This window comes from Lactuca saligna, chromosome 3, assembly GCF_052625555.1.
Source record: "Lactuca saligna cultivar CGN05327 chromosome 3, ASM5262555v1, whole genome shotgun sequence".
NCBI lineage: Eukaryota > Viridiplantae > Streptophyta > Magnoliopsida > Asterales > Asteraceae > Lactuca > Lactuca saligna.
In genome coordinates this window covers 81,118,145-81,131,885 of record NC_136419.1, presented here as the reverse complement: position 1 = coordinate 81,131,885, position 13,741 = coordinate 81,118,145, and the positions used below count along the sequence as shown (strand labels likewise).

The 13,741-nt window shown below is 37.3% G+C and overlaps 1 protein-coding gene across 1 annotated transcript; it reads right to left on the bottom strand.

The window, feature by feature from the left end:
* Nucleotides 1-11,230: 11,230 nt before the first annotated feature.
* Nucleotides 11,231-12,569, bottom strand: LOC145036948 (uncharacterized). The gene has a single exon (XM_078985479.1). It carries the CDS (start codon nucleotides 12,488-12,490, stop codon nucleotides 11,840-11,842), a length of 651 nt encoding a protein of 216 aa, XP_078841605.1. The 5' UTR covers nucleotides 12,491-12,569; the 3' UTR covers nucleotides 11,231-11,839.
* Nucleotides 12,570-13,741: the final 1,172 nt, after the last annotated feature.

The following is a 13,741-nucleotide window of genomic DNA, read 5'->3' as shown; positions in this document are numbered from 1 at the left end:
TGAGTGCTCATAAGTTCTGAGTATTGGATTCAACCCGTGCTCATTGGAATCACTTCATGGATTTTATCACGAGTGATCATGAGACGATAATATCTTATATTCTTCAAACCTAGAGATATGAGTTGTTACTATGAGTTGGTTGTACATTGATTGCACGAAACACATTGGTAACTCGATGTTATAAAACGTGTCTTTGTGTATGATTCAATAAGTAGTAGAACAAGCCATATGAGTCGAAGTTTATCCATTCCTTTTACCTTCGGGATAAAAGCGATATCTGTGGGCCCCTCGATGATTTGATGATGACAAATGGAAGTGCTCGTCCGGGCCAGGACTGATTTGATTTGTTCAATTAGTCAGTCGTCATAAATCGGAAATCGGGAAACAACAAATGGATAGAGAGAATGATTATAATCCATGTCTCAGTCCATATGATATCTAGAATGGAGGAATATATGATCCCTTATCTAATGGACAAGTCATTGACAAGATCAGAGTTCATCTACAAGGTCAGAGTTCGACAGAAGCTTTTGAGAGCTACGATTGCCAGTTGGTTCCTGAATTCATACGCAATAATAGTTTTAGACTTATCCAAGTGGGAGACTGTTGGATTAATGTCTAAGTCCATAACTATAATTGGTAAGACTTGACCGGACCCAGCATGGTCCATTTGGGTTGCATGGCATCATGCACTTGGATAGACTATAATGAGAGAAATAAGACACTTATGGTTATTAATATATTATAAGTTCTAGTATATTAATAATAAGAATAATAAGATTATTTAATTAGTATTGATCAAGAATTAATCTAGGATTAATTAAGTGATCAAAAGAAGACTAATTAAATATATGGGTTGATTGTGTAAATTATCCATACTTATATAGTGGGCTAATGCTCCATGGATTATCTAGTTGGGCCAAAACCCATATGATGCTCCATGGATGCTCCATGGTGTATTTGAACCCATGGATCCAAGGAAATGGAAAGTCATGACAATTAGAGTTTACCCTAATTGTATAACTATATAAGCATCCTATTCTTGACCAAAATCGGCCACTAGATTATTCTAGAGAGGGCTAGCCGATTTTATGAAGTGTAGAATTCTCTCAAGTTATTCCAAGAGTATTTGGTGTTGTGTGAACCATTTGAGGTGTCACACTTGGGGCACTAGGCACTCAAGCTTCATGAAGACATTCTACATCAAAGAGGTATGTATTCTATCTTGTTATATTGATAGTTTTGTATGCTAGATTAGGATAATACCTTGGATGTTCATATTTGCATGTATAATAGAGAAAACATAGATCCAAGGTATTTAGGGTTGCATGTACACTTAGGAGTGTTAGAATGCTAATAACCCAACAATTATATGGCAAATTACTATTACATGTTAGATGTCTAGATACTGTTATATAGTTCGCCTTTCTATCTTTACCTTTTGATACAATCACATCATCGACGAGATAGATTGGACTTTATATCCTAGTACCAAGGGATACTTTGAGGGACTAACCATTCCGAGAACCACTGTTAGCTACAGAGGTAAATGAACAATCTACGGATGTTTTAGGTTGATACCGTCGCAGGTATACATAAGGGACTAACTATTCCTAAACCCGGCTGTTAGCAACAGAGGTTAATGAACAATCTACGGATGTTTTAGGTTGATACCATTTCAGGTATACTTAAAGGGCTAACAAATAATAGTTAAACAGGGAAAAACCATCACATTTTCAAGTGATGTGTACTTTCAAAACATTCGAGTCTTGGTAGAAGACTACTTTTATACTAGGAGGAAATAAGGGATTTTCTAGAGTTTTTCATACTTATACTAAATGTTTCATCAATCATTCACCAGTCTTTCATAACAACTAATCAAAGCAATGACATTAAATACTTATGAACTCACCAGCTTAAATGCTGACCTACACTTTCAAAATAACTTGTATTCTCAGGTCACCGGCAGACAGGTACGATGACCAAGTTTTAGAGAAGACGGAGTAGTCAAGCTCGTCTTTCATTTTGATTTGTTATCATGTTGTCTTGTACTATGAATGAACACACTTGTAATCAAAATTATACTATTAATGCAATGGATGATGTTGTTGCTTATTTACTACTTTACATTTGTTATGATACATTACATGACGTCCTCCGCCCCAGAACGTTTCCGCCGTTCTCGGTTTTGTGGTGTGACAGATTGGTATCAGAGCATTGTTTATAGTGAATTGAGTATATCAACCCATAAAAGATAACTAACTATAAATACAATGGGATTAAAAATACTCTGATTTAGAGTTTATACTTTAAATAATAAAATATTTAAGTAAGTATATGTGCCTGATTCATACTAAAACCAGTGTCACTAGGACAGTACAAAAGAATTACGATTGTTGGGCAACACAAGTGGGCTTAGAGACATATGGTCAAAACTGGGAAGATATAGCCTGATCACCTATATTATCTGAGGGTTGACTAGCATGTGCCTAAGTTTAAATTGGGTAGTTGCAACAATGCTAAAATCTTACCAACCCTACCTCAATGAGAGCAATAGAACATAACATTAAAATTAAAATACTATAGGAGTATTTGGTGTAACTATAAGTACTTTATACTTGAGAACTAAAAACGGGATCTTCATCACTAAGTTGATAGTTGCTAAGTAGATACACTAAGGATATATGTAATTAGGATGTTATAGACTTAGAATCTGTGAAAATTATACTTCACCCCTATTCTGTGTGAATACAAAGTTAAGGTCACTTATTCGAAGGTTTGTCCCGTTAAATTACACATAGCTGGTATGCACTTCACAAATAGCGATGTAAATAATGAAGGTTTTCTAAATAATTATCTAAATAGTTCATCTAATAATTATTCTCTTACCCTTAAATTCCCACATAGAAAACATAGCTGGACTCCATCCCCACGGCAACCAATATCTTCCGAACGAAGTCATAGCTGGTTGGTTTGGAGAAGAACCAGAGCATGATCATCATATCCCTTTGAATGATCACCATGATGAAAACCTTTCAGACGATGCTAATTCCGAACCAGAGGTTGAGAACCTACCCCGAGCAACTCCCTTTCCAATTCCTAACCCCCGTCTAGCTTTTCATGGCCCGACGCCTGTGTCGGTGGAATGCTTGGAAACATGGAGGCAAGGACAAGATCAGCCCATGCCATTTATTGGCGAACGAAACTTTTACGACCTGAGCAATGGGGTCTCAGCACGCAGAATCTTGCCAATCTTGGTCCGCAGAGTGGCCCGAAATGAGATTCAAGGCAGAACAGCCCTACATCAGATTGCCGAAGTTGTCGCCGATGCAAGAATGCATACCCTCTGCACCATTCATCTAGAAGATGCTCACGAGAGATTAGAGAGAAACCATGAGACCCTGCTGCAAGCACTAGCTGAAAACCCGAGCGAAAGTCATAGAGCTCCAAGTACACCAGAGAGTGTACGAGAGATACCTGCTTGATATGGAACGTTAAATAACCGAACTAAGGGTTCACCACGGGGGTGACTGTCGCCAGTAAGAGATACCTTACTTCCTTCTTTGTTTTAAAGAACTGTGTTCCTATCTATGTTCTGTGTAGTATTTTTATGTGACTACCTTTGCTGTCAAATACTTTTCTACTCCGAATATGATGTATGACCTACAACAAGGTCAATTTCCCCAAACCTATTACATCTTAAACATCAATGATATCGAAAGTCGACTAACTTCCGTGTTACTCTTTGTTCAAATACCTTCATTTTACTACCGTTGGAGTCTATCTGAAACCCCATCTAGTCAAGTTATTGGACTATGGTAATTTAACTCCAAAATCATTTTCAAGCCTCTTTTAAAGGTTGGATCATTTTATCCACCAACCTATAATACCCCGGCTTGAACGATAAACGTTTAAAGACCATTCTACAAACATACTTCTACTCTGAACTAGGACTGCATCATAGGGATGTAGGTCAAACTATCATGAACATACATCTAATCTGTACTAGGACTGCATCATAGAGATGTAGGTCAAAACTTCAAGAACATACTTCTACTCTTTACTTAAGCGATCAAAGTACATCCAGGTTCAACTATTCTCACTCACAAATTCATTTTCTTTCCATGTAACAGAATCATGTCGCCAAAGAAAAACGATCAACCCATCAACCAAACACCTACGCTTCAGATTGATGCAGCTACCTTTCAAGCTGCAGTCTCGGCTATCGTGTCTGCTGTTCTGACCCACCTTAACGCTAACAACGCGAATGTTAGCGGGATTGTTAACAATAACTCCAATCCAAGTAACAATCACATACTTCAACGGGCAATAAACTACCACGAAATCCCGAATCCCAAGCCCAAGAATAACAAACGAAAGTTCTGGGCTAAAGCTAAAGGAAAATCACCCCAAGGGACGAGCAAAAGACAACAACATGTGGCAACCTTCGTAGCCACGACATCTGTACATCCTACTACCATCCCTTCTGGTATCCCAATTGTCCCTACACCAGCTAGACAGTATGCCGGAAACCTACCGAAATGCAATAAGTGCGGCTTCCATCATCGAGGTAGTTGTCGTCCGTTACACTGCTTTAAATGCAACAAGAACGGACATACTACCAATTGCTTCCAGACTCGGACCCAACACATTACTTCAAACACTAATGTCCAAATCTCTCGAATATGCCATCTATGTGGCGTAATGGGACACTTCAAGAGGGACTGTCCAACAGAGAAGGACGACGGCGAATCCAGAGGAGTTTGACCTCAGAACGGAAAGAAGCAACAAAAGAACCTACTATAGTATACATTCACTTCCAATCGTCAGTATTATGTATGTCTTTTTAAAACATGTTTAAAACTAGTGCAATTAGAGTCTTATCTTTTGCGGGATGCCATCAGTATAGGGATGCTCGTACTGCGTACACTTACCTTTTGTAGTATACCTTATTCACAGCAATAGTCTTATAGTAGTCTAAAGTGTTGTAACTCTGTTGATGGTCGCACGATTGTGTTTTGTTTGTAAACATCTTACGTTCAAATCTAATGTCTTTAAGTTTCCTTATGATTCCGACATTATCATATGACTTGATTCAATTTGATCCTCACAAAAACAGCTTCATACGTACATCTCTTCCTCCAAAATTTTCTTTCTAGCAAAGTCGTCATTCCAGAATACCAAAGTACTCGTGCATAGAGCACTTATTGTTTCTCATCCTTTCTGAAGAAAAATTCAACAAACCGCCCCGAAGTACCACTTGTGTAGTACGTCAAGTTCAATCCAAAGACCCACAGTTTCAAGCCTATTTATATACGACTCATATACCCGAGACTATGATTGATGAACCTGGTATGGGTTCTACTATGAACTCCAGGACGGAGAGTTCCCAAGACTACGAGTGATCGTGCTGCCATGCAAATAAACTTAGAAGCCCAACGCATGCCCTTTCTGTCGCTTGGGACAAGGAAGACAGATAGAACAAAAGTACCTATCCTTTTCCATTAATTCATGAGTAACCATACCTTATTTTAGATCTTCACGACATCTAATCGACCACAAGGTTTTGACTTCATAATCAGTACGACTAGGTTGTGTTCTTATGCAAGAGGAAAGGTCACTTCTTATACCTCAAGACAGCTTAAGACACAGGAAGTTAACTATACAACACATGATCTTGAGTCAGGAGCAGTGATAATTGATCTGAAGATCTGGAGACACTACTTGTAGGGTACAAGGTGTACTAATTTCACAGTCCACAAAACATCCAACATACATTCGACCAAGAAGAGTTATCACACCAGTAAGGCAAACAAAAGAAACAAAGTCGTTCCCCGATAGTGAAAGGTTCACTGGAAGGCCATGCGAGGATTTGAATTCACTTAGGAATGCAAAGATCAAATTAAACTTCCATCCGTAGCGTAGTATCAATTCTGCTTAAACTCTAATTTCGGGACGAAATTCCCTCTAACGGGGGGATGATGTGACAACCCGATATTTCAAGAAAATGAAATGTAACACCAGTCAAATATAGATAAAAATTTAACTTTCCTAGAATCTTATTTGGGTTAAATAAAGTAGTAGGAATCATGTCAAGGTTTTCATACATATGAAGAACCCTAAAATCCAAGTTATAACGAAGAATTTATGGCCAACCGAAGATTCTCGGCAAAACCGGCAATACTCATAAACGTAAAACGCGAAGTTTCAATACAATAGTTTTTGGCCTTAGGTATCTAAATGAAAGTTTTATATATCATCAAACCGTAAACGTATATAAAAAAAAACGTCCAAATCTGACTTCGTATGAGGAAGTTGTCATTTTTGTAAGTTACAGATATAACAGTAGACAACTAAAAACTCGAAATAGAGATCGAGAGACTTTTGGCCGACACAATCTAAATGAGAATCGAAGAGCTCAACAATACTAGCGCAACGGTAAAAAGTCTGACGAAAACGGACGTCGGATGAAGAAGCTATGGAACTTTAACGGATTTTTCCTGTCCCGACCTATTAAAAATATAATATTAAAAATAAACTCAAAAGTAGCTGACGGAGTCTAAACGAAAGTTGTAGATCGTAGTCTCACCTTCGCGTGGATATAAAGAACGTCGAAAATGGAGTTCGTATGAGAAAGATATGAATTTTTGAACTTTGCTAATTAATTAAAATATAAATTTAATTAAAACCCGGTATTATCCGAAGAACGAGTTAGCGGTCCGATCCCTCGTACGCCCAGCGTACTCGGATGCTAGGCTCCGGTTCGTCCACATCGCTCCAATGTTTCGACCGAGGATGCGCTCATGCATGACGCATGAGTACGCAGCGCGTACTCTAGTACGCCCCGCGTAACGCAACCTCTCAGACCCCTATAAAAAGGATGCGAGGGTGCCGGCCAAAATTGCTAATTTCCTTCCTTTCTCACACCGAAGCTTTGCGTTTCAACCCTCGGAGTCATCCCAAAGGCCTGATTTTCATTCCAAGGTGGGAAGAAAGTTTTACACTCCCTTAAACGTTTTTACATGATTAAAGCTCGTTATCAAACTGTCTTACACACTGTAAGCTTCCTTTCAAACTCGGTTACAAAGGTGTTTTCAAACAGTGGTTTTCCGTGTACTTAAACTGTCTTATCAAACAAAATACTTTCAATCATTTTATAAACTGACATCAAGTCACAAATTCTTTATTAGACTTTTCAACGGTTTTACAAAACTTCTTTATGCTTTTATATTATAAATTGCATGCCTCTATATGTATAGTTATATAAGAAATGTTTAAAAGACTTAGGAAGGCTATCCACCCTATTTCCTTTTCCTCGATTTGGATGTGGTCTGGTGGGATATCGGGTACACCTCCGAAGGTCGTTTAAATATTAGTTATATATCATGTATACATATATGGTCATAAATGTTCCATCAGTTAATTTAGTTCCGATACTCTTGGGTAGCAAGGGTGTATAAACCTACTTGGACACTCATCAATTACATTCTAGTAAACTATTATACGAATAGTTTAGAGTAAACAAAACATTATCCCTACTACAAGAAATTACACCGGAGTCAGTTCATTCATGAGTCTAGACTACATGCTATATGAAAGAATACTCTTACATGAATACTTATACATGAATACTTTTACATAGACATTATATGGCAAATTACTATTACATGTTAGATGTCTAGATACTGTTATACAGTTCGCCTTTCTATCTTTACCTTGTGATACAATCACATCATCGACGAGATAGATTGGACTTTATATCCTAGTACTAAGGGATACTTTGAGGGACTAACCATTCCGAGAACCACTGTTAGCTACAGAGGTAAATGAACAATCTACGGATGTTTTAGGTTGATACCATCGCAGGTATACATAAGGGACTAACTATTCCTAAACCCGGCTGTTAGCAACAGAGGTAAATGAACAATCTACGGATGTTTTAGGTTGATACCATTTCAGGTATACTTAAAGGGCTAACTAATAATAGTTAAACAGGGAAAAACCATCACATTTTCAAGTGATGCATACTTTCAAAACATTCGAGTCTTGGTAGAAGACTACTTTTATACTAGGAGGAAATAAGGGATTTTCTAGAGTTTTTCATACTTATACTAAATGTTTCATCAATCATTCACCAGTCTTTCATAACAACTAATCAAAGCAATGACATTAAATACTTATGAACTCACCAGTTTAAATGCTGACCTACACTTTCAAAATAACTTGTATTCTTAGGTCACCGGCAGACAGGTACGATGACCAGATTTTAGAGAAGACGAAGTAGTCAAGCTCGTCTTTCATTTTGATTTGTTATCATGTTGTCTTGTACTATGAAAGAACACACTTGTAATCAAAATTATACTATTAATGCAATGGATGATGTTGTTGCTTATTTACTACTTTACATTTGTTGTGATACATTACATGACGTCCTCCGCCCCAGAACATTTCCGTCGTTCTCGGTTTTGGGGTGTGACATTGGTGGATTGATTTTGTTCTTTCCACCTTAGTATAAACTTGGGGATATTGCTAGGCCCTAAGTATAAAAATGGCAATGGTTCAACACTAGAGTTAGCCCTAATGAAATAAAGAATGAAATGTGAAAAAAAAAAACATCTTGAATTACGCTATGACTAATGAAATTTTATGATATAGAATGAAATATGGAATTATATCTTTTCAAATGAAATAATAATATATGAAATGATATTTATGATATGTGTGAAAAGTGTTTTCCTTGAAAATGCTTGAAAAGATATGTTTTGCAAAAATAAAATGTTTTTGATGAAAATGCGATGAACGTTTTGGGTCACAAACCCGCATAGCTCACGAGATATTATTGTCTTACGTATCTCCTTTTTAATGTCAGGTATCTCAACTTACACTTAAGGGGAGAGGATGATAGATGGAAGTTAGAAGTCAAGTGATAGAGAATGGAGTTGAACTTGTTAACTTCATTGTTAATTGTATTGATGTAATTCTTATTTGCTTGCTATGGTTGTACTGATGTTTAATAGTGTAACATCCGGATTCCCAGGTATCTTATTTTAATTATTTATTTTGGGTTTTATGGAGGGACTCGGCGAGTTGACGCTCAGACTCGCCGAGTAGGATCATGAATTCTTGTTTGGATTAATGATCGGACTCGACGAGTCGATGCGTGGACTCAGCGAGTCCGCGCTGTAAAGTGAAACCCTAAATCTCAGGGCCTAAGCCCTATTTAAAGGCCCTTATGGCCGTCATTTGTGACCATTACTCCCATGAGAAAACCCTAGAGAGCAAAGAGAGCTTAGAGTGCATTTTGGAGGCTATTTCTTCATCCTTTGGTGTAACCTTGCAAGGAGTGAGAAAATCTAAGCTAGATTGATTGTGGAGCTTGGATATGTGTTGTTCACACTGAGATTCACATTTTGAGGTACAAGTTCCTTCCCATTTTGTGTATTTGATAGATTCCTTGAATCTAGGGTTTCCTCTGCACCATTTTGAGTTAAATTGTGAAGCATATGATGTCCCTTTGGGTGTAGATGATAGATCTGGACCTTAAGAGGTCCAAAAGGTCCCAAGCTTCAAGCTTTATGAGGTTTCATGTGATCCTTGAGAGTAGAACCCCATTTTAAAGGTTATTTCTCCATTTTTGGTCTTATAAGCATTGCATGAACATAAAGTTTGAACCTTTACTAGTTGGAGTAGCAGATCTGACCTCAAAAGATCGTTTGAGTGTTTTCATGGGAGGAACTCGCCGAGTCCATAAGGGGACTCGACGAGTCGAGTCGGGTTGCCCCGCGATTCGAGACCTGTGATAACCCGTTGAGTGTAAGGTTGACTCGGCGAGTCGAGTGAGGACCAGGGGCGAAGAGGACATGCATGGACTCACCGAGTCACACGAGTGCACTCAACAAGTCTAGTCAAAGTTTGGTCGTTGACTTTTGTTTACTTTTAGGGTTTGGTCAATAATTGGACTTGTGGACCATTTGAAGGGTAAAATGGTCTTTTAGCCTTCTTAGAGGACATGGAAGAGACTAGTCTAGCCTAGAGACCCGTTATTGATTTGAGATAATTGTTTATGTGTTTAGGCGGAGGCTAGATCAGTGTATACGTGTGCGAGATTATCCGAGATATCCGAGGTAAGTCTTCTCACTATACATTACCTAGAGTGGTATCTATGTGTAGACCGGAGGGTCCAACGATATAGACCGGATCGAAGGGTCCAACGAGCTATGACCGGACCAGAGGGTCCAACGAGCTATGGGACTGGAGGATCCCGCTGAGACACATTGATCGGAGGGTCGTACTGTGGACTTGAGTGGCATATGTGTTGTATGTGGTATTTTGGGGAACTCACTAAACATTTATGTTTACAGTTGTTGTGTTATGTGTTTTAGGTTCTAGTGATGATTGCGGGAACGCGCCGACATGATCCGTACACACTCATGGAGTTTATGTTTTGAGATTCTGGGATATGTTTTGTGATGATAACAAATGATAAATTATGTTTTGACATTATTTTATGAGTAAATGTCTGTTTAAAAAAATGAAAAATTGTTTTAAAATTTTACATTGTTACAAATAGTAACATGAAATGTTTTAAATTTGTAAATGTTTTTGTGAGACTGACTTTTGTTAAATGTGGGTTAACACTCGAATACTTTTAAAAACATAACATTTTAAAGATGTGGGTTAACACTCGAATACTTTTAAAAACATAACATTTTAAAGTTAGAAAAAAAAACAATAATAACTTGGGGTGTTACAATGTTCACTTATTTCTTTACTTATCTAAATGAGCATGAATAAGCTATTGTTCATGTTTTTGAACCATTTGCAATCTCTTTTATATTGCAAAGAAGCATTATTCACTTATACCACCAACCTATATCCTAAAGCAACCGGGTGACAAGAGATTAACAACTCCACTACCCAATAGGAATATTAGAGAGAAAGAAAAAAAAATGGATAAAGACATTTACGTCATAAAGTAACATCCTCCAAAGCCACATGCACATTAACATATGAAGGGGGTACTTTATAACATCCTTCAAGGCCACATGCACATAACATATGAAGGGGGTACTATACGATAATGTTACATCAACATAAAAGCGTTAACACCATACGTATAGCCTAACATGTGATATCTAATATCAACTCTTGTGTCATTTAAACCAACAATAACCCCATCCAAATCCAATTCAATACTTAATAGATTCAAATAAATCAATAACGCTTATCATAATGAAACCAAACTTTTATCAATCAAAGCCGTCACATCAACAATAATAAACCATACAAAAAATTTCCCAACCCCACAAACTGGATTACATTGTCATCAAGAAAAAAAAAACACAAATTAAAAAAAAAAAAAATCAAACAAAACCCAATCCACATCACACAATTTTGAACATATACATCCAAATGACACCTAAACACAACCACCCCATGAAAGCAAGTCTTGCCTTTTCTAATCAAGAAAACAGCCCAAATGCATGTGAACATGCTCTCAAATTCCATGAAAAAGGAACCTTCATTTGGTCTCAAATGTGCTGTCTTTTCATCCAATTAACTCTAATTTAATCCTTACACTTATACATAATCCAAAACTAATTAACAACTAATCCAATCATTACTTCTAAAAGCTTAAAGCCTTTAAAATCCACATGAAAAAAAAAGACATTCTTTTTACAAATTATTTCAAACCATCCAAGTTTTCAACAAAATCAATAAAAACATACCATGGTTTTTATGAGTTATTATAGATTCAATTAAACAAATCCAATGTATTTTTATGAAACCAATAATCTTTTTGCAATCATAAGGGAACTTAGGATGGTTGAAAATTTGGTTATTTTTTCTTGCCACTAGAGAAGAAAGATCCGAATCCCAAATTCAGAACCGGGTTGACCCGGACTCCATTACTGGAGTTACTATTGTTCCCATAGCTATAACTCGTTTTCCTCAATGGAGGTTTCTGAGAATTATGAGGGTGTTTATGAGTAGAACCTTCTTTTGAAGACGATGATCGTTTTGTACTTGTTGATGATCCGGCGGAATTGCTCCGAGATAACAATGGAATCGGGCATAAACTCCGAGCATATCCATTGCCACAGCTACTGCTTCTCTTAAATCCCCAAAACGATTTCGATGAATTATGTTGTTCCTCTTCCACCGCCGGCAGCGGGTTGTAGTTTGAAGCTGGTGATTGTGGTGGTAATGATGATGGTGGTGGTGGTGGGTGGTGTTTGATTTGGGTTGGGATGATTTTTCCGTTGGAGAAAAGCTCGTCGGCCATGGAAGCGTGGGGATTGTTGGGATTTTGTTGAACGCAGAAATTGAAATCGACGGTGGAGGAGGAGGAGGAGAATGATCGGAGAAGTTGTTCGACGGGGACTGTGTCGGATTGGGAGAGATCATGAGAGAATGAAATTCGAGGGCTCATTGTCATGTTGCCACAACCACCGGTGCCGGAATTTTCAGAGAAGAGTTCTATCGCCATTTTTGAAAGATTCGAAGAGAAATGGTGAGAGCATGTTGAGGCATTGAAACGAGTTTGATAAATTAGGAAAAAGGAGAGGGTTACTTTTTGGGATTATGAAAATTGAAGGTTAAATTTGTAAATTGAAGTACTGGAATTCCAAACTCACTTAACTTTAGTACCATGGTAGTATGGTACGAGTTGAAATAATAATAAAAAAATTAAATATCAGCAAAAGTTCGGTAGAAACTGGACAATATTACGCAATCGGTTATGTTGTTTTCCAAAACATGCAAATAAAGTATACAATTAAGACAAAATAAAAATAATGTGTTTCCCAAAATTATATGGTTTTAATGTAAAATTTTTGATGAATCAATGGTTCAAAATTGAATTTTTTTATTGGTTTTGGTTTTTATCCACCTAAAAAAGACGATTGTATCATTTATATTTGTTTTTTTTATATTCATTTAATAGTTTTAACTCTCTCTCTCTCTCTCTCTCTCTCTCTCTCTCTCTCTCTCTCTCTCTCTCTCTCTCTCTCTCTCTCTCTCTCTGTGTGTGGTACTTCTCATCTCCTACACCCTCTCACCCTTCTTTCTCTCTCTCTCTCTCAAGAAAACATACACTCAAGAACACCTCGACTGCAACCACCAGACGCCACCCATCTGTTCGTACATCAGGGAAGGAACACCAGCGACGTTGTTCTGCAGCATAGCTCCGATGGAAGGAAGGGATAGTGGTGGTAACAGAGAAGTTGACAAGGTCGTATATCATCATCGATGATAGAGGAAAACAATGGCGAGTGGTGCAATAGTGATTCGTCGGGTGGTAGAGTAGATCAGAGTAGAAATGTGAGGGAGATGAAGGTTTTGTGTTCATTTCCAAAATCTAGGTTTTTTTAGAAAAAAAAAAAAAGACAAAAGAAAAGGGAGAAGACAAATAAGATGAAGAAAAAGAGACAACGTCAATTGATGCGAAAATAATTATACACTAGTTTTAACCTACTAATGTAACTAATTATTACTCCTAAGGTAGTGTATCTAGTTGAAAATAGCATAACACAAGTAGTCATGTATCTAGTTGAAAATAGCATAACACAAAATCTAGGTTTTTTTAGAAAAAAAAAAAAAAAGACAAAAGAAAAGGGAGAAGACAAATAAGATGAAGAAAAAGAGACAACGTCAATTGATGCGAAAATAATTATACACTAGTTTTAACCTACTAATGTAACTAATTATTACTCCTAAGGTAGTGTATCTAGTTGAAAAT